Genomic DNA, 23,194 nt, shown 5'->3' with positions numbered 1-23,194 from the left:
ATCTCACTCTACCGCATGGCTGCGTCCCTTGGAGTGGCCGGCGCTGGCCCATCGTGTAAGGAGCCATAAGAGGTGATAGGGCTAAGAAAAAACCGTGCCCTCAAGTTTGACAGCCGAAGATGGTGCATGTTTTGTAGTAATTAAATTGTAAACCGTTTGACAGCAGACGGCCTACCGCGAACCACGTTCGACCTGTTGCCTCCCTGTCACACTTACGTACGAATATACAAGTGCGACAGAGAGGCAACACATCGAACGTTGTTCGCGGTAGGCCCTCCGGTACCGCATAATGTACGTCTCTACATTAGCTGTCAAATTCAAAACATGAATTTTTCTTAGACTTTACACAACTAGTACAATCAGTGAATATTTTGTTGTTAGTAATGGGACTAAGGTCATCACACCGATGCCTATCCGTACGTCGCTCCGGAGTGTAAACGAGACAACGCTATACATATATGGCGATGTCTCGCTCACACATGCGACGTGCTTCCAATGTAAAGACCGCCTTAAAACTAATAATTTTATCCTTACATATCACAATATCAACAGCTACTCTACGCGGTACTCTGAAAGTGTACCTCAGACTTAAGTTTTAGATGAGTTCTGATATCTCGACGGACAGACAGATCAACAAACATTTAGGCCTAAATAAATTTAATACATTGACAAACATCGAAGTTTGAGGGGCAAATTTAGTAACCGGGTAGGGAGTTGCTATGTCGATAAACTCAATTATCGATATCGATGCTTTTCTCATATAGGTATGTACTAGAAATCGTAATTTTGCCACCAAAATTCCATGTCTGTCATTCATTCCTGTACTTTTAGAGTAAAAGCGATTTAAGTTTAAATTAATGCTTTAGGTTATTGCACTATTATAACTTGTTTGTCACATATAGTTTAACCGCTTGTTTAAAATGGACCTAAATCGCTCAAAAAGTCCAATTCTGAACAGGAATTATAGCGTACATTGACATTACAATACAATGCTTGTCTCTGTCGCAAACGCACAATTTATATTGCCGTCGCGCTCGCATAGATCAATATACAAAAGTTTTCTTATTCAGCGGACGCACTTTAGTATAGAATTGGGAAAAAATTACAATGTCCTTATTTTACAATGCATTTCATACGATTATGTAACAAAATATTGATTTATCTAACCTAGATGCGTTAGTTCAGCGATCTAATAACTAATTGTGATATATTATGTTACCAGCAAATTGGATATAACGCACAGACAGATTTCTTTCAAAAATATTCTGGCATCATCCATATAATTTGGTCAACCTACCGTAACAGTAAAGTATGGACGCTAAGCACAAAGAATCTTGTTAATTAAGCCGCCTGTTCCTAGCTATCTCTGTCGCACGTGCATTATTCTATTGCTGTACCGCTCGCACAGTGGCGTTGACCGCCACGCGTCGGCATCATCGGCAATGTACGAAAATCTACGTATTTAGCGTCCTTACTTTATAAAGTACCTATACTCAATGATATACAATACACCTATCACTTTCATAGCTTTTGAAGTCACGAGAGAGAAAGAGATGAGAATATAACGTTAATTTTCTGTCCAGACTATACATATCCATATTTTATGGTATCACAAAACAGAATGCATCTTATGTAACATATCCTACGTTTTAATACTTTTATGTTCCATACATAAGACACAGATATACTGTAAATTATCCTATTTAACTAACAAAAGGAACCCAATATTACGCAAAATTATTAAATTTGCCAAGCTGCTTCGCTTATAAATAAATATAATATAAATATAACAAAACACAAACTTCCGATATAAGTAACAAAAAAAATTTGGTGATATCACATTAAGTTCTTAAAACAAGCATTAGTGTATGCGAAAACAATAAAATGGTGAATAACTTAAATAATCAAATTATATTCACTCAATCAAGCGTAGTGTTGTGGTCTACATTTAGATTAGTCGATAAAATAAAAGATCGATATCGATTAATTCGATAGCTATACACTATAGACATGGTTAGTTATTCCACATAAATATACCTGTCTTCGCGAAAAGTGTTAATTTAGTACAGGTTTTCTGTGTTTTTGTAATATCGTTGCTTATCATGAACAGTGGTACAACTAAAAATGAAATGCTATTGCATTTAATATTCTATCTTTTACTGGTAAGATTTAAAGTCGAATGGCATTTCATTTTGTTTTGTGTCACTATTCACGATAAGCGTCGATATATTTATCCATTTTCACTGTGTTGGTTCATATGCAGTTTTTAGTGTTCCGTACAAAACTTTGTTTACGGAACACTTATTTTTAAATAAAGTATGTTCGTAGAAAAATAAATATTGTGACACTATTGGACGAATTGGAAGGACAAAATCATTACTTGACTGCTATCTAAAAGCTGGTTTCTTAGATTATCACATTAAATATACTGGCAGCGCGATGGTTTTCTTAGAATTCACTGGACTTTAATATAGTAACAAGTGTAACAACCACATAAATTAACAATTAATTCCGTTTGATGTCTAAATGAGGCCTTTGTTTACCTAATAATTTATATTATGTATATACTTATACCTTTTTGACAGCTTGTGTTATAATACATTAATTTATTTGCCTTGTTTGTGACAAAAATGAATAAACGGGTATCTCCTTAGACAGATTATTACAACAGTTTTTTTTTTGCTTTTCAATAGATACACCTTAGAAACTCGTCACAAGATCTGTAGTATCACATTATAATAGACAATAACAAGCTCAATACATTTCATATTTGCAACATTACAGTAAAGAATTTAAATTTAGTAACTAATTTTATCGATAACTACACGTTACTGAAATGTCCCATTCTTAGACCATAATTTTAGTATTAATTTAAAACTTAACGATAAATTTTAAAATGGAACACATCTTGAATACCTGATTTTTTCGCTTGGATACATTTTTAGCCGGATTTATCTATGATTAACCCTTTGAACGCCTCGCCTATCGTGTGCGGCGCGTCATCGTGAACCTTATCGTAATGTACGAAGGTTGATATTGGGCTGTACCCGCGCGCTAGTTCACGTCATTGACGTTGAAAGGGTTAAAGAAGTTAGCAGCAGAAATAACTAAATGGGCGATGTGTTCAAAATGATATGAACTCTCATTCTCTTAACAATAAAGTAGTTTTTTACATAATTTTGGACACCTCATCCGCTTAGCTGCTTCTGAATGTACACTTAAATTTTAGTGATGTAAAGTGTGTGTAGGCCTTAAATAAGCCCGAGATCGTTTATCAGTCGCTTTTCGATATTTGAAATCGTTATTTTAGTGAGTTTATGTACTGGATTAAATATGACTATTCCGTGGCATTATATATTACGGTTGAAATATCTCCATGCACTTTTGAACGCCAGTGTACGAGACTTAAATATTGTTGATGATCTACATCTTAATATTGTATTAAGATCAGCACAATTTGTGTATAAATTTCGGTTTACTAACGAATGGGCCAAAATCGTTTCCCAAAGTATCACATCCCAAACTATGTTTCCCAAATTATCATTTCCCAAAAAAATGTTTGGCAAAACAACTTATCGCAAATTTTCAGTTAGCAATAGTCTTTTTTGGCAAGTTATTGTTTAGCAAATAATTACTTGGACAAGTTTCATTTTACCAAATATTATTTAGTCAAATGTATCATTAAGCATAACTTACATGTCCCAAAATATTGCATGGCATACAATTTACATACCAATAAAGTGGAGGCTGCAGAATTTTATTTGTCTAGTATTTAACTGATCATTACATATACATAGTAAAATGTAACGTCAAAAAAAAACATTCTTACTGCCAAAAATATGTAGTAAATGATCACTAAAATTAAAACTTCATTTTAATGTAAAATGACAACCAAATTTGTTACATCTTGCTATACTATTAAAGCAAATAACACCAAAGTAATCATTGTAACCCAAAAATAGTAAATAACCACCAATATTCAAACCACATTTTAGTTTAAAATGTCATGCAATTTTTTTACATCTCGTTATTCTATTAAATTAATTAATCCACTTCGATGACCTTTTTTTAGTAAATAGAATTTCGTTTCTGTAAGGACCGCAGTTCTAACCTAACCTTACCCACTTTTCTAATAGCATTTCGATTCTGTGAGGGTGACAGTTCTAACCTAACCTAACCCACTTTTCTGATAGCGGTTCCGTTTTGTGAGGATCGCAGTTCAAACCTAACCCAACCCACCCAAATTACGTAGAATTTAACGTACCTATTATAACATAACAAAAAGTACTTTAAATAGAGATGCCTATTTGTCAAATTTGCGAAGTGACAATTTTGACCAAACATCTTTTTGGAATATAATATTAGACAATAAAAAACGTTTGCTAAATAAGTTTTTGTCCTAATAACATTTGACAAAGTAAAATCATGCCAAATGATAATTTGACCAAATAAATTATATGCGAAGTGTAACTTTGCTAAAGGTTCCTTTGGGAAATGAAACTATTGCGATAAGTTTGTTGGGAAGTGAAATTTGGTGAAATGTATTTGGCCGAAACGAAAGTACACCATAAATTTCACATATTTTAAGATGGAAAAATATATATTATTAAGGTTTGCGACCCTATAGAGGGAATATTGATTCCGACATATTAATTCGTTTAGTCCAGTTTGACCACGACCACGACCACTCTGACAAGAGTGTGACGACAAAGAAGAAGTCCAGTTTTTTGTAAAAATAATTATGACACAATTATTGAGATTGTTATATTCAAAAAATTGGACTTAGTATGAGTCGCAAGTAAAATAGTTGCAGTAAATTGACGGAACAGCTTTGCAAGTAGCTATAGTATTGATTTTGTGTTCAACTGTGGCGACGAATCTGTACCTATCTGTTGGTGAGGACAATCGATGTCATAAAAGCAGTCATTTTGATCATTTAATGATATAAATATAGTACATACAGTGGACCGACTAGGTTGCCTGCTGCCTTAAGTATAGTAGCTACAGTAGACGCTCAGACGTTCGGTGACATAATAGACTCGGACGTCCAATCCCAAGAATACTTACAATAGTTACAGTAACTGATTTCGCTCGGTACTACAAGTAAAGCACTCACAGTAAGCCGGCCGGACGGCTCGGCGTCGAAAGTAAAATAGTTACAGTACATCGACTCAGACGATTGGAGCCACAGCTACTTTAGTTACAGTAGAGTGACTCGGACAAAGTAGACACGGTACGTTACCATGGTAACCTGTCGTGGTAATAGATGTGGAGGCCCATGTGTTCAGAGCGAGAAGAACTTGAGGAAGGCGGCGGGCGGCACGGGGTGCGGCGGCAGCGGCCCGCCCGCCGAGCGCAGCCGCTCGCGGTACTCCGGACACTGGAACACCAAATTACAATTCAGTTTCATCCAACGTCTGTTTACTTGTTCGTGGTAGTGACCTCATATCTGAGGGACGTGACTCCTATGGGTTATTCTTCCTACCACTGCTCTCCAGGCCTCTCGATCTTCGGCCATCTATATTGTAGCCTGGAGCGAAGTCAGGGTAATACTTTGGACCACATCTGACCATCTACTGGGTGCACGCCCTCTACTCCTCTGTATAAAACGTCTGTATAAAATTACCCCATTTTGAGATTACAATAATATGTGGATTAGTTACATTTCTTCTATAATTTAAGATTTAATCTACTTTCTAACCTGATCGGCAATGCATGGATGCCCCAGCGAGCGCCAGAACAGGCACTTGCAGTGGCGACACAGCGACAACGTCTCCGCGTACTGCGCGTCTTGCCGCAATCCATACAATCTGGAAACAGTAGCAAAATATAACGATCAATGATCGAAGTCCTCCTACAAGATGGAAGCATCTAAATGCCGCACAGAAGTGCCACTAAGCTGATGGAATGGAACACAAACTTCCAATTCCGGAAGTGGAATGCAATCAGTGTTTTCATACGTAGAATACTTTCATATAAACGGGTTTACTAAATATCAGGTTAGATGGCGCTGTACCGAGCGCGACAATTTTCACATCACGCTAACAATTTTATTACCGGAATTGCATATACTGCCCCGCTAAACCAACTAGCGCTATCTTAAAAGAAATTTCATTGCTAACTTATACTTTAGTTTCTATAACTGATTCCACTGAATTCCATTTTCAAATCATTTCTTTTTGAGATAGCGCTATTCGGCTTTGACTGGTTGTTTCTTTTCCAAGGTATTGGGGTTTGTGAAGGTATTAGGGGTAGACTTACTTCCTGAGTTGATGGAACACCGACTTCCAGTCCACATCCTCCTTGTCCTTGGTGACGGTCTCGATCTGAGGACGCGTGAAGTGGAATGCGACCAGTTCACGCCACGTGCGTTGCTCCGAGCACACGGAGGCCATCACGTTCCATGCTGATGATGCCGCCTATTAACCATGGTTGAGAAATTTAGATACATATGAAAACAGTTCTTAATGATAATGAATTGTTGGAATTATAATTTAATTTATGTCATGGCACGTTGGCTAAGCTTTACCCCACCCTGTTTAATGTAGTACGCTGTATAACCTCATTTTTGGAAATGAGAAACTAGATTTTTCTTAGCGTATATAAGCCTCAATAAGCAACAATAATAATAATGTCATAATAATGTTGGTAAGTAAGCAACAATAGCATTAAGAAAATTAAGTAGTAAGATTTGTTGAGACTTACGTCTAAATCCCTGTGATCCGCTATCCTTAGTAGTATCTCCCTGATGCACTCCTCGGGCAAATCATGAAGCTTAGGCACTACCTCTGGTCCCGGCTGCATTGAGACAGATAATAAACATTAGTTATGATTCCACTTTTTATATGTTACAAGTTAAAGAGTATTGAAATAATACACATAACTGCTAACTGTGGTGGCTGAGACACATCGTCGTGTGCTCTATAACGGAGTTTTCCAGATGAATATTTGCAATGTAATGTAGTATGCTCAGTCTCTCCTTTGATGTGGTATTAAATTGGTAATATTAATTGTTATATGTACCTGGAAAGTCTAAGGCAATTTTAGCGGATGCATCAAAAACGATTCGCAATCCGAAATGTTGTAATCTTTGTTTGCCCTACGTATGGTGTGGAATAAAATAATCGGCGAGGCAGTTTTCCGATACTATTAGGCTCATTTGTGCCATCATAAATAAAAAAATATTTTGACGGTAATAAACCTCACATAAATCCGACTGTTACTGTTACCAATGTATTCAAGGTGACGGTGGATAGATGACGAGAGAGATAGCCATGTGGGTGGTGAGAAATAGCCAGAGACAATAGCAATACGACAATACGAAGGGCTGTTGAACGACCATGATATCTGACAACTTGGCAAGAGTATCGTGTTGTGTGTTACTGACCTGTATCGGGATGCCGTCTAGCGTTACCAACCTCTTCAACGTGACGATGGATGGATATTGATAGAGATATCCGGAGACAATACATCGACCTGGATGAGTGAGAACGTTGTGACGTGACCGACCTCCTGTATCCGGATGCCGTTTGCGATGTGGTGTATGCGCGCGATGGCGTGGTCGTGGTGCCCCCACAGCGCGCGCGAGCCCAGCGGCCGCCCCCAGCACGCGCGCCGCTCCGCCTCGCGCAGCGCGCCCACGCCCACCAGCAGCGCGCGCAGCGCGTTCAGGTTCTGCTTCGATGTCGCCACTGAAATCAAACATGTTAGGTGAGGCATCTTTGTTGCCGTTGATGTTATCTACCATTAAAAAGACGTAGAGACTATCCCGTCCCGAGTTATGGTGCAGAGCAGTTACCTAGGATACCTGAACGGTGCTGTGAATTTGACCTAGGTATCGTGACCTAGGTATGTAGGCTTTTTAAATGTTCGTACGTTCACAGCATATTTAGGTCTACTCTACATTACTATATTACTTAGTCGAGGGTTTTAATTATTGCCGATCGATGAACGTTCATTTATGTATTTGCGTGGATGGCCCGAGGAGCTCTCACCTTGGTCCGCAAGTTGTTCCAGCATAGAAAGTAGTAACTTCTGCGCCGCGCCAGGTAAATGCGTCAGGCGCTGACCGCAGAGCAACAGTTCTAGTAACGCGCAGATATAATTGAACCGACGGACGTCGCGGACAGCCGACGAGAAGTCCAGGCGGCGGACGGCTTCTGAGAGGCCGTTGAAACCTGCGATCTGTGGAATAACGAATAATGATTTCTCTGTTCTGTTACGAATACGTCAATTGTACGCATTTCAATTACAACCGCCCTTAATATCCATTTTGTGTCAGTAAAATTGAATTCATAAAAATAAAATGTTGACCGTCACACGCCGGCTTTCGGCTTCAGTTCAAATAATCCAATTTGATATGTAAATATTGAAACAAGTGTTCCGTTCCGCCAATTTATTAGACATGGAACAACATGTTGTTTTTAAACTCTTGACAATAGGATCATGTGAAGCGGCCCCTTTTAAAATTAAACATTGTATTGAAATGGAAGACACTATTGGCGTTTTTACTCTTATACAACCTACGAGTATTCCCAATTGGAGCAGACACAAGTTTTTACGGAAGCGACTCCAATCTGATACCTATTGGACTAAGGGTCTCCGCAGATATATCGACGCGCATTCGACAAAATTCGATAGGAAAAAGCTTTATGTCTGCGCAATAAGAGCGAAAAATCCGTCGACGCGTCGGCAGGCGCCGGCCGATGCGATCCGAGCCGAACGATGACTTTTGCGCAGACATGTTTTTTTTCTGGGTATCGAATTTTGCCGATTGCGCGTCGACATATGTGGGGGAACCCTAAGCCTATGGTAACAGTCCGGATTTCAAGGTATTTTCGTTCACCGAAAAACAATTGGTATCAAAAGAAGAAATAATATTTCGTGCAAAGCAACTAAAGCAAGGCAAATACTGACCTCTCTAGTACATTTGATAGTGATATGACAGTGCGGGGGAACTCTGGCTACGGAGTCTCCTTTCTCTCCTTCGTCACCTTCCTGGCTCCTGAAAAGAACAGATTCTTAATTGTATGATTTGATGCACGATAAATTTGGTTCGATCATTATACGCTTTGAAACAAGCCTAATTATAATAATACGAGTACATAACAAGGTCAGAAATTATTTTTACCATAAAGGCTCGTCTTTTTTTGTGTCGGTCATGATTGTACAATTTTTGCACACAACCACGCTGTCCAGACGAAAACGTGCCTAAGTGACGTTTCCGAGACGCTATTGTGGTTGCCAACTATTAAACTACGTCTTTGAGACTCATTAGGACTAGCTCATTAACCAGCTTTTACTATTTCAAAGGCCTTGCCTAATGTCTAGTGAAACGTATAAAGAGTTTTGCTAAATGGAATTTAGAATGTCCTTGAGTGCTAAGCTGCTGATGCTGGCTGCTGAGGACCGATTCATGTTGATAGCATGACGTTTATACTTAAGAATTCTACGAATATATTGTAACAGAGTCAATAGACTTGCTAATTGCAATGACAGTGTGGCAACATCATCATTAATGTCAAATTTCTGTGAAAATATTACATTTATAACACACACTCCCTCACTTTGTTGTGTTCAAGTTGGTGCAAAGTTAGCTTAGACAGCCTCTATAAGAAATGTAGCAGACAAAGAAATGAAAACAAAAACGATTTATCATTAGCCGGTGCCCTTAGACAAGCTAGCTTTCTCGCTTTCACTATAATGGCGCCAGGATCGGCGCGTGCGCAGCCGCGGCACAGCATAAGTTGTACACGCAGTATAGTGACTAATGTAAGTTAGATACAGGTGCATTAAGGTAACCTTGATAGCGGGGTGATTTTGAAAATAGCATATATCATCTACCAAACTTGAAGCACTTTCTATTTTGTGGCAACAGTATGCAATTGGTAAAGGTTTGTATACAACCACGCTACTGCACCAGAAGGTTTTATTGAAGATATTTGCCATTTTCAAAATTATCCTCCTTTCAAATGTAATCCTTAATGCACCTCACAGAATTAGGAAAAGTAATGAATGTTACAGCAGCCTGAACATTTAATTTAAGTTTTAGACTACATACTTCACCGAACTTTGGCCTAAAGGCCTAATAACAGGGCTATAACCGCGAAAATCGAAGTTCGCAAATTGCGGGGATTTTTCTCTGTCACTCTAATTACGCCTTCATTGGAGTAAAAGAGAAAGATCCCCACAATTTGCTAATTTTGGTTTTCGCGGTAGCCGCTCAGTAATAACCAACTACTAACTAAGCGGTTATTACACTTATTACTTATACTGCGAAGATTATCACTGCGGGTTCGCGTTTATGATTAACGAAGGTAATTAGGTATAAAGTAACGGTTCAGTTCATTTGGGCCAGTGCTAGCACTAATTTACTTAATAGGTATAGGTATACTAGTATCTTTGGTAAATCTAAAGGTGGCCACTGACGAGCCTTCCAACAGTCCAAATAGCGTGGCTGCAATTCAAAATCGGTCCGTGAATGTCAAAAACGTACAATGTTTAATATTAGGATGCCGTCCATTTGGATGAATCCATTGTAACGGCATCCATTTGGAAGGCTCGTCAGTGGCCTGCTTAAGCAGCCTGTGAGCGAAAGCTTCGTAACCGTAACTTTACTAATAAGATCCTACTTTGGATTACTTCGCAGACATACGCAGGTTTCCTCACGATATTTTCCTTTACCGAAGCCCAACTAGAAAATATTAAATATTTGTTTCATCATTGTTGCCATCAATATAGCTTAGTGCCGTCGAATTTTGATTTCACTTTATATGTATTAGTAATAAATATATACAAAAAATAATGATTACTTACAAAACACCACATATAAAATTCTATTGATTACATAAATTACTATAAGACATAAAATAGGAATTTCAATTTAGGTAGTTTTAGTTTAGTACCTACATACAAGCTCTAAAATATCGATACGTATAAAGGGACAAAATTTAATATCTAATACACTACGTTAATGTCTATGCAGTCTACGCAATAAGGTCGTGTATACATGTTTTTGGCGCTTGTCCGTGTCGATATTTTAGACCTTATCTGTACGAAGTCAAGTCTGTAGTGTGTGTGGTCAAAATGGCCAAGTATATCGTAATTCTTCAATAGTTTATTCATCGGTTGGGCAAGCGGGAAGCGGCCAGAAATACGGCGCCGGTAAGTAGGTCGTTGCCGGCCTGACCTATATCGCCCGGAACGCAAGGGCTGGAGAAACGTGGAGTTTCCAGATCCAAAGAAAAATTGGTATTGGTATGAAATGATTAACATATTGATTATTGACATATAAAAATGTCTAGTACTTAGTATTTCAATCAATTGTTGGAGCGCGCTCGACAACTGCTCTGCGCAGGGTAGAATGACGCAAAGCCGATCACAGGGAAAATCTGATCGGACTAAAAAATCTGTTAATACATATTTAAAATATAGCTTATAACTGGCGTAGGTTGAAAATCGAAAGGTAATAAAAAAGTAAAAATAAACAGGCCGTTTCGACACGCGATGGCGATGACCTATATCCTGTGTGTAGGTATACTAGAAACGTCGGCGGTTAGAGGAAAATAATGGGAAAGGGAAAACTTTAATAGCGTGTCTCAATTGCGTTGTTAACTTTTTTTATTGCTGTTTTTAGTAAGTGACTATGTAACGGAACGGATGAAAATTTGAACGTAGATGGAATTTTTGTTTCTCCTATACCTACATATATTTTCATTTTTCATGAATTTTCATGTCATTTACAGAACTTTATTTTAAGGCTAATTCTTACTTATTGTCTCTTGGTTACGTCTTTTCAAAACACGCATTAGAAAACAAATACAGGCCAGTAAAATTAGATTTTTTCCACTGATTTAGAACCAAATGAAGGGAATAAGACGACCTCCAGCTTGCTGGGAATTCATTCCTCAAAACGCTTGTTTTGGATCTAATTGGAAAAGTGTAATTCATTTTTCTGTCTGTGTGTAAATAATTTCTGTCTGCTGTCTTTGCATTGTTGTTGTTATCCTATTCTTTTTCATTGTTTTTCATCTTTTCGTCCTGTATATGTGTGCTTTATCGAATAAATGACTTTCTATTCTATTCTGTTTCTAATTTGATTGGCGTAATATTAGATAGGTCAGTTGTAAACGAGATGGTAAGGTGAGGTTATTTTTTCAAAAGGCAGACCGGTCAGGTTTAGATTCCCAACAAGTTGGCTCGTTTATAAGATGGTGATGGGTTCATGGCTGAAATGGGAACCCCACCTTAAATACCCCCTTGTTTTGAACAAGGCTGGCACTGGCACCCCATGCCGTGAATCGTTCAGTCCGCATCAATAGTATTAGCACATGGAATAGTGCAACGTACTTAAATCATCTGCCACCCTCAATGTCTGAATCTTTAGGTATTTAAATAAAAGTAAACAAAATTCAAGCTGAATTACAGTTGGTATCGGTATCATTAATAACCAGCAATGCCAATCATTGATAGTTAAGTAATATTAGAATACAACTGTATAAAACTTATAAAAAAGAATAGTGTAGTGTTACTTAATGAATTGTTAAAACTCCTTTCAACGATACAGTAATTTAATGGCCGTCCATTTGGCATTAATAATATAATTTTATTACACTTTTTAATTGCACAATTCTCGTTAGATACGATTTATGTTACTTGGCTTGTGTAATATTTACAGTCGATATTTTACAAACAAACTATTTTAGAACATAAAATTCAAATGAATTCCGTTGAACGGTTGAAAAGTGATTCTATTTTCGAACAAAGCGTTTCGTTTCATGAACTTTTAAGTGGGGCAACTGGCCGCTAAGAATTCGGTTGTCTATTTTATTTAACTTGTGTTCTGTTCTTTATTTAACTTGAAATTGATACTTTCAGCGAATTTGTTACTAAGCGGAGTGAATAGAGAACATCAGATAGGTACCGGAAGCACTTAATTACTAGTATTAAAAGACTGGGCCCCCATTCTCGAACGATATTAGTCTAATATTATTAGTGTGTTATGGCTTATGGCAACCCATACGATTTGACATTTCGAGGAATATCAGACTAATATCATTCGAGAAATGGGGCATACGATTTGACATTTCGAGGAATATTAGACTAATATCATTCGAGAAATGGGGCATACGATTTGACATTTCGAGGAATATTAGACTAATATCATTCGAGAAATGGGGCATACGATTTGACATTTCGAGGAATATTAGACTAATATCGTTCGAGAAATGGTCCTCTTTGAAACATTGTATAAACGTTATTTGTAGAAGTTGCACGTCAGGGCGTGAAAACTGCATTACGTGGATAAAAATTGGTTGTTTCAATGTAATGACGATTGCGAGGAAAAATTCACAATTCTAATATGATGGTTGCACTTTTGTCGACTACCGTAAGTAAGGCGTTACTCGCGCACTTACATAATTCACAATAGAAATAGGTACAGATGTAGGAAACAAGTTTTTTTTTTCCAAATATAATAAACTCATTATTTACCCATGTTATACGTTGAGTGACTGTAGTCATAAATACTGACATTACGTGATAGGCTACGCCGAAGCCATAGTAGACTCATCACGACATCGTGCATTTTCTATGACGTCTGCGGCCGGCGTTCGTTGAGCCTTCGTGACGCATCCATCAAATGTTAACCAGACTATAGTCACGATAGTTATTTAGATCAAATTTTTCGTCGGAGTGTACCGTTACCGATCTACAAGCAAAAACTGAAAAGCGCAAAATTGTTTACAGTACATATGGGATATTGGGCTACTATACCACCCTAGGGCGGGATTAAGGGCAATACGTGCATATGTCAAAAATTTAAAGGGCCAAATGTACCTACCTACTGTAAAATGTTGTACAATACACGTGCGAAAAGGTAATTCGCAACTCGTGTCGATTCAAAACACTTTCTTCGGTTGTGTTTCAATTTATCGCCATTCGTTGCGTATTTCCTACTTTTCGCACTTGTATCGTATTGTATTAGGGCCCCCCCACAATCTAGCGTCTTTCGAGCGTCGGCGTCTGTCGGCGTCTGGTCAGCGCTATGGAAAATGACGCCGCTGCGCAGTTGCGTCGACGCTGCGTTGACGTTGCGTCGAGCTACGGCCATAGAATTGTAGACGCCGACGCTCCAAAGACGCCAGATGTGGGGGGGGGGGGCCTAAATGCACACCTCCTGGGATTGCGCAAACTCGGATTACACGCATTTAGGACCAAATGAAAAGGTATCAAAACGATTTCCAGCATCATGCTGAAAAACGTTTTTCGAAAAACTCTAATAGAACTAGGCAAGATGGGTCAGGCTAAAATGGTTACTAGACATGTATGTAGAGGTCGATGACACCCGTATCATGTTGAGGTTAAGACTAAAGGTAGGTACGTACCTATTGTTTTTATTGAACGATTACCAAGGGAGCATAGCATCTGGTACTTAAACGCAAGGTCGTATAGGTACTTGTAAGAATTGCATTTATAACTGTGTGTTTATATAGTGTAGATAAGTTATAATAAGAATGAATTTAATAAATTAAATATAAAAAATATATACCTTCTAATATAAAAATCTTTTAAAGTATAATTTGAACTGCTTTTATGTGCCGTCGAGAAAGTTTCCAAAATTGCGAACTTATTCCACAAGAATAATTTTCCAAAAATGGAAAACTTCTTCTTTTTCTTGTTAATTTTCCAAAAATGACCTTTTTTCAAGTTTTAAGAAAATCAATCTGGAAATATCAAGTTTGAGCATTTAAATGTCATTTTTTCAGTGGTAAAATGTTGTTGTCACATTTTTTCTGATACCTACTATTATTTTCAAAGATACAGTTGCCCATTACGTCCCACATTAATTAAAAAGTTACACATGCAGCGCATTAATAGTAGTTTATGTGACTGCTACATAATGAAAGGCATTAAAATACGAGTGTGGGTTTATGAAACGAATGAAATGAGTTTCATAATAGTATCACACGAGTGTTTTAATGCCTAATTATGTACAGTTACATACACTGCTTTATCTACACACATATTATAAACTTTCTATGATATATTCACCAACTTCATATTACAGCCGACTTTGCTCTCTCTATCTGGCGGAACTCGCGGATATGAGATGGCGTCTCCGAAATATCTTTATCGCACATTTTACACGAAACATTTGTTATAGTTCCTTTAAAAACAACAAAACAATTATTTTTTACTTATAAACTAATTAAAAGATAAACTGTACGTCAAATGGCGGCAAATGAAAACTTTTTTCACGCACGTCACGCAACCGTAGTTTTTTTTTAATTCAGAGACAAACTAGAGTCGGGGTCGATTATCATATCATCCGATACCAACTTACATGCGAGATTTGTCAATATTGTATGCAATTGTCATTTGATTTCGAATAGAACGTCATCTCGACTGATGTTAGAATAGGGGTCAAATCAAACTGCTTTTTTTTTCAGAGATGTTCGAAATTTGAAATGCATTACCAAATCGATTTTGATATAGTAATGAAGCTATTACCACATTTTCACAGATAAGAAATTTGCTGTAACAAAACAGTTTATCGTAATGTGGGCCATTATTTACGAATTTTGAAGGCATCATAGACAGTTTATGACATGTGTGTAGATAAAAATTATAACATCTCAATATGATTAATTCTATTATTTATGGTCTTAAAAAGCCATGCGCCACTCGAACGTTCATCGAACGTTTTAAGAAATGGAACGCACTGAAATGCATTTAAATTTGAAATAAGAACCAATTTAAAAATAGAACGGCGAGCCATCATGCGTTCAGCCGGCCATTTTTAATAGAACCGTGCAATCAAAGATGGCGGACAATGTAAGAGGTCATGATAAAATGGTGGTGGACCTGTGTTGTTCCGGGTCGACGCTTGCTTTCAGTTTGTTACTTTTCAAAGCGGGCGTATCTGTACTAATACATACTTATATATTTTCGCAACATTTTGTAAAACAAGTCTGTGGCGCTTTGGGGAACACCACCAACAACGAAATTTGGAAGTCACATGCATCCCTGTTAAGGAGCCCACTGATTATCAGTTCGCCGGACGATATCAGCATGTCCAGTTAAACTCAAAATTTGACAGCTCCGCACTGACAGGCTGATATTGTCCGACGAACTGGTAATCTGTCTGTGGGCCTCTTTACTTGACTCGAAGTGATTTCTTTGAATTTAGAAGGCTTTCGTTCTGCATTACAGTGTTGGCCGTAATGGTTAATTCTAATTAACAATTAATCAATTGCATTAACCATTAATTCCGCAATGAATCAATTGCATTACGCATCAATTTAATTAAAGTTAGTTAGAATTGAATCATGAGACGTTTAATTACATTGATTGTCAATCTAATTGCCTATTTAATGGCATTAAAGTTTCAAAAAATTAATTAGAATTACTCTCAATTGCATTAACGTTTAATGGAATTAAATATTTTTTTCATAAACTAATAATTAATGTTAATTTTGCTTGAAGCTATTAAATGGGAATACACTCATTATTGGTGTATTTTTATTTGTCCCTGTCATATGTGAGTTGGAGACAAATGGGAAACGGGGACAAATGGAATTTATTCATTTATATGAAGCGCTTATTCCATCTGCTCCAGGCTCAACAAATGGGAAAATATCGGATAATGATGTGTTCCCATTTGTCCCCACACCAATAAAGTGGGGAAAAATGGGAATAATTTATGTGCAAACTGCACATATATTTCCTATATGTTCCCCGTGGGGACAAATGGGAATACACCCATTATTGTTATAATGGGTGCTCATAAAATAAATAAAATAAATAAAATAAATAAAATAAATAAAATAAATAAAATAAATAAAATAAATAAAATAAATAAAATAAATAAAATAAATAAAATAAATAAAATAAATAAAATAAATAAAATAAATAAAATAAATAAAATAAATAAAATAAATAAAATAAATAAAATAAATAAAATAAATAAAATAAATAAAATAAATAAAATAAATAAAATAAATAAAATAAATAAAATAAATAAAATAAATAAAATAAATAAAATAAATAAAATAAATAAAATAAATAAAATAAATAAAATAAATAAAATAAATAAAATAAATAAAATAAATAAAATAAATAAAATAAATAAAATAAATAAAATAAATAAAATAAATAAAATAAATAAAATAAATAAAATAAATAAAATAAATAAAATAAATAAAATAAATAAAATAAATAAAATAAATAAAATAAATAAAATAAATAAAATAAATAAAATAAATAAAATAAATAAAATAAATAAAATAAATAAAATAAATAAAATAAATAAAATAAATAAAATAAATAAAATAAATAAAATAAATAAAATAAATAAAATAAATAAAATAAATAAAATAAATAAAATAAATAAAATAAATAAAATAAATAAAATAAATAAAATAAATAAAATAAATAAAATAAATAAAATAAATAAAATAAATAAAATAAATAAAATAAATAAAATAAATAAAATAAATAAAATAAATAAAATAAATAAAATAAATAAAATAAATAAAATAAATAAAATAAATAAAATAAATAAAATAAATAAAATAAATAAAATAAATAAAATAAATAAAATAAATAAAATAAATAAAATAAATAAAATAAATAAAATAAATAAAATAAATAAAATAAATAAAATAAATAAAATAAATAAAATAAATAAAATAAATAAAATAAATAAAATAAATAAAATAAATAAAATAAATAAAATAAATAAAATAAATAAAATAAATAAAATAAATAAAATAAATAAAATAAATAAAATAAATAAAATAAATAAAATAAATAAAATAAATAAAATAAATAAAATAAATAAAATAAATAAAATAAATGGTGACGCGGGCCGTACTTTGTTAATATTTATGACTTTATGAGACATTGTCGTTTGTCACTATTACATACAAAATAGCCAAGGCGGCACTCGGGCCGCAAGTGATAGGTTCACGAGCCGCATGCGGCCCGCGGGCCGCAGGTTGCCGACCGCTGCACTAGACCTTTGATCCCTTGGACGTCGGACGTCTTTATAAAATTACGATATTTATTCTTGTTAATTGTAAATTATCAATCACATGTTTAATTTTCATTAAAATTTGTTTTAGTTTTTAATGGTTTGTAAAGCAATAACCATTAATTCTTTTTAATTGTTAGTGGTTCGTAATAAATTAACATTAATGCAAATTGATGTTCAATGCAATTGATAATTAATTTTCTTTCAATGGTTAATGGCTAATGGCAATTAACCTTTTCAATGGTTAATTTTTAATGGTCAATTGCATTAACGTTCGGCCAACACTGCTGCATTAGCAACTTTAATATAGTCTCAGCTTGACAGCTGTTCTCTGTTTGAAAACAACATTCCATTAAGTAATTTTCTTTTATAAAGATAATAACGATGTAGATCTCCATCAACGTCATGTTACACGCGTAATTAAAACAGACGATTGTTTGTGATTCATTGATTGTAAATTGATTTGTGATAAGATTCACAATGAGTCAAATGCGCAGTAGCTTTTTATATCAATATTGATATACATATATAGTATTGTAAACTCGATGTGCATGTGAGGAAGCGCTGAGGTCGCGGGTTCAAACCCCTGCTCGTATGTTACCAATGAGTTTTTCGGAACTTATTCACGAAGACGAATATTCTATATATCATTTGATATTTACCAGTCGCTTTTCGGTAAAGCAAAACATCGTGAGAAAACCGGACTAATCACAATAAGGCCCAGTTCACCCTCTGGGTTGGAAGGTCAGATCGATGGCGGTCGCTTTCGTGAGAACTAGTACCTGCGCCAATTCTTGGGATTAGTTGCCAAGCGGACCCGTCTCCTATGTGCCGTGCCGTAATAACAACAACGCGAGGAAGATACCTATGTAATGATGATGTGCTTTGTTTTTCCAACGAGGAGTTCCTTTGTCTACCTTCCGATTGCATCTGAAGAATCAAATTTAAATTGAGTCAGATAGTGGTCTAAGAAGTCTAATAAAAGTGTTAAGCTAAAGTATCTCAGAAGAATGCAACTTTATGGTCAAATTCAAATTTAGGCCTAAGCATCTCTAAGTGTACCATCGCCCACACTGTTAACTGTACAATGGTGGTTACGCCTTTTGTAATAAGGTCCACCAATGTACCTACAGTCAGGCGTGTCTCACTCCGCGATTTCGTCGCTTTACTACAGGTAGCTAAAAGTACATCCGCTCGACCCCAATTTTGGGGTTTGCCATAAGCCGCGCGTGGCGCTGTCGCCACCTAGCGGCCATATCTGTCCTGATCGTAACAGACGCGTTCTGTTAGAGAGTGAGTCTTCTGTACCTAGTACTATTATTTATTCTGTGCTACAGTTAAGAGTTGCTGTTTGTATGACTGCGAATGTATTTGCTCTTTTCTGCTCAAGCGGAAGGAACAAGGAACATAACTAAATGTTTGCCAAATAATCCGGGCTAGATTTTATGCACATGAAAATTTAGGAAATTCAAAGGAATGCTGATGGCAGTAAGCCAATGTCGTAAATACCTACTAATGTCACTGCATTTGGTTGCTTATTTGATTCTGATTTAGTTTGATATGCTGCCATTATGCTGCATTATTTTCTTCTATAATTTTAAAGGTACGATTTTTCAACAAATTATGACGTATGATTTACCCTTCCACAGATAAAAATCAAGTATTTAGCGCCTTTTTGAAAAAAATAGGCGTTAAATTAAATACTAAATCAATTAAAGTCAGGATATTGATTAATGATTGGCTTGGGCGGGTGGAGTGAAAAAAGTTGACCTGACAGTAGCTCAATTATATGTATTGAAGAAATATGTTTTAAACTTAGTTTTACTACCTACCTAGTACTTACCTACATAAATATTATACATATAGATGGTCAAACTTGTCAGTAGAAAAAGGCGCGAAATTCAAATTTTGTATGAGACGATATCCCTTCGCGCCTACATTTTTCAAATTTGCCGCCTTTTTCTACTGACAAGATCTGCTTGACTAAGTATATTTCTAAATTAATGTGCCATACCACAAAAAAATTCTACAAACATTTTACGTGACAGCAACTAGATATAAAAATTAACTGTCAAAGTGACCATCATTCGACGCGAGAGTCGCGAGAGGTACCTATAGAAAAAAAAACAACCATAGACATTTTCTGCATATATTTCGCTCGTCCTGCCCCGCGCAAGGCCGTATCAATAACAATAAAAGTTGAACTTGCGTCTATCCGTCTGTCTCGTTCAAGGCCGCGCACTGCACAATGACAGAAAGAGAGCGACGAGGTCGACTTGTAAACAATACCATGGAAAACAATGTGAATGTGTTATGACACGTCGATTTACTTCCTAATTGGCTATTCATTTTACAGGCTAAAACTTTTGAAAAAAAAAAACGCAAATTTTGAAAATATAGGAAATCACATACTTAGTTGTGTTTGAGAAATTTTGTCGAGTGGTCCCTTATCTCAGTTATCTCTGAAAGAACCCTTAGGGGGCTATCCAAGATAATCATTGATAAAAAACGCGAATTGAAACATAAATAATGTAGCGTTTCTTCCCAATTTTTTTTTCTTTTACGTTTGTCTATGTGAAATGGTCATCTTGGCTAGTCTGGTGTACTAAAGCAAGTTTTACAAATGGGGGTCGGTCTATTCTTATTTTTTCTCGGAGGGGGAAGGGTGTCAAAGATTGTCAAAAATCGTAATAAATGAATAGCGCGTAACGATAAACACAAAGGGAATTTCTACATGAGCACATGATGAAGGAATCTCTTGAGACGAGACGTAGAAAAGTACTCTATTGTAGAGAGAGTGAGTCACCTACTTGGCAAAATGAAATACATAATAACAAGAGGAAGCGTAAACTCCACCTTCTTAATCTTGTTATATTTAGATTGCTCTTATAAATATAACAAACTAATTTGATCACACGGATTCCTTTGCGTAGAGAAGTATTTACAATCATTATTAGTTATATCATTTGCTAGAAAAGCTAAATGGAAACTTCCTTTATTTCAGAGATTATTCTAAGTCTCTGATAGCTTTCCTAACTTTTGAAATCCCTCATTACTAATTTACTAGCAATGAAAAGTACCTACTACATACATCCAGACAAAACAGAACTGATTGAGAAAAACCAAATCTTATTTTAGACACAATTTATTGTTGCAACAAAGACACACATTCAAACGAAATTAACTAGAATCTCACAAGAACATTTTAAATTTCGAACGAAAAAAAAAGGTGTTCCATAAACAGCTCTAATGGCCGCACCAGCCAGTCAGCGTTTAGGCAAGAGTCTGGCTTTCTGCCAAGGATGTTCGGCCAACGACCAACCTTTTAATCACCACTAGTGGTGTCCTAATGTTTTGGGGAATATTGCTCAAGTGGGAACATTACTGATAATAATAGTTCAATTTTTTCTTTCTTTTTTTTTAATTAAATTAAACTTTCACAAAAAAAAACAGAATATCTGTCGTATCGTATCAGAGTGCCAAAGAAAATAATCCATTATGCAACTCCCGTTGTCATAAGAGACCATCATAATTATCTCTTTTTCATACTGGTATTATTAAAAAAAAGGGGTTATTGAGTTATTAACAAATTTTGCTAGACAGGCTAGACTACAAATTTAATTTGATGTACAATTTTGTTTCCTTGGTGTTGTCATATTTAATACCTGGGATTTTTTTAAATTCCCAGAAATATGCCCATTGGGAATATTGCAGTGCCCATCACTAGCGACGGCGAACGGTGACACTATACGCAGTTCAGTTTCACTCCCGTTTTAGAAGCAAATTCGTTTTATTGCGTCCAAATGTCAATCTAAAACTATATATACCTACTGAATATTCTTTTATTTTTATGTTACAAAATCTGTGGTTAGGCAGATACTTAAATTTCTGTAGTTCGGCTAACCATTTGATACTGTTTTTAGGGTTCCGTACCCAAAGGGTAAAACGGGACCCTATTACTAAGACTTCGCTGTCCGTCCGTCCGTCTGTCTGTCACCAGGCTGTATCTCACGAACCGTGATAGCTAGACAGTTGAAATTTTCACAGATGATGTATTTCTGTTGCCGCTATAACAACAAATACTAAAAACAGAATGAAATAAAGATTTAAATGGGGCTCCCATACAACAAACGTGATTTTTGACCAAAGTTAACCCTTTACCGCATATGGGTCCAAATTTGGAACGGAATGATATTATCCTCGTGGATTGATATAAGCGTCATCTATGTTACTGAACTTGTAAGAGGTAGAAACTATGAATACTACTAAACGTTTTCTGTACTCGATACAGCTTCTAACTAGTTTGTGGTCCATATGACATTATCATTTCCACCGACGTCCGGCAATTTTACATGCAAGTGTGATTGACTACTTTGTAATTAGATTTTCGTTGTTATTTTAAGTGCAATAAATAAATTTCCAGCGTCGAGTATTAGAAAAATAGATGCCGCGAGATTATACGGTAAAACATGTAAGCATTTATATTCAAATTACTATGTATGATGTCGTGAAAGTTTGTTCCTGAAATGGAACAGTATGCGTTACAAGCTAGAAGGATTGGACTAATATGGAACATTATGCGTTAGTGATTTTTTTGTCAGTTAGACAAATATGGAACCTTATGCACTCAGGCTTGCCAATAAAAACAAAATAAAGAAATAGCTTGCTACTTCATTATTTTATTTGTATAAAGTTAGGTACGTTAGCCGCATTGTTAAAAATCTGTAGAGAACCGGTGACAGCTGGTAGCTACAGATAACCAATAACGATCAAATTATTTTACTACGTCAATGACAAAGAAGCATACGTTCCGTATGGTGGTAAATGGCTACCATGACCTAAACCTAACCAAAAATAAGTATAATAATAATAAATAGTTGTTGAAGATGTAAGGGTTTTTTTTTAACTTACATTTCCATACATATATTGCATACAGTTCCAAATTTGACCAGTTTTATAATCGGGCTCCGGTTAGCCTCTAATACATCAAGTACCAAATTTGGAATAAATTGTTATTTGGTATTATTTTTAGTTGGGTCGAATATAGATTTTTTTCACAATTTTTTTTATGTTACATTTACAGTGTTTTATTACATATATTTAATTCGGGGAGAATAAAAAATCCATGCGGTAAAGGGTTAAGCAACGTCGGGCGTGGTC

General features: G+C 35.4%; 1 protein-coding gene across 1 annotated transcript in view; it reads right to left on the bottom strand.

Moving 5' to 3' along the window:
* Nucleotides 1–5,181: 5,181 nt before the first annotated feature.
* The window catches only part of LOC134669141 (F-box only protein 32), a 35,320-nt gene continuing 17,307 nt past the window's right edge, over nucleotides 5,182–23,194 (bottom strand). The window contains exons 3-9 of the mRNA XM_063526685.1: nucleotides 8,917–9,004; nucleotides 7,995–8,184; nucleotides 7,510–7,691; nucleotides 6,706–6,798; nucleotides 6,262–6,419; nucleotides 5,702–5,810; nucleotides 5,182–5,380 (exon numbers count right to left, since the gene is read on the bottom strand). Of these exons, the coding sequence (XP_063382755.1) occupies nucleotides 5,285–5,380; nucleotides 5,702–5,810; nucleotides 6,262–6,419; nucleotides 6,706–6,798; nucleotides 7,510–7,691; nucleotides 7,995–8,184; nucleotides 8,917–9,004 (916 nt within the window). The 3' untranslated portion in view covers nucleotides 5,182–5,284. The remainder of the gene's footprint in view (nucleotides 5,381–5,701; nucleotides 5,811–6,261; nucleotides 6,420–6,705; nucleotides 6,799–7,509; nucleotides 7,692–7,994; nucleotides 8,185–8,916; nucleotides 9,005–23,194) is intronic.

This window comes from Cydia fagiglandana, chromosome 11, assembly GCF_963556715.1.
Source record: "Cydia fagiglandana chromosome 11, ilCydFagi1.1, whole genome shotgun sequence".
NCBI lineage: Eukaryota > Metazoa > Arthropoda > Insecta > Lepidoptera > Tortricidae > Cydia > Cydia fagiglandana.
Note: the sequence above shows the minus strand (reverse complement) of the source record. Positions and strands in the feature narration are given on the sequence as shown.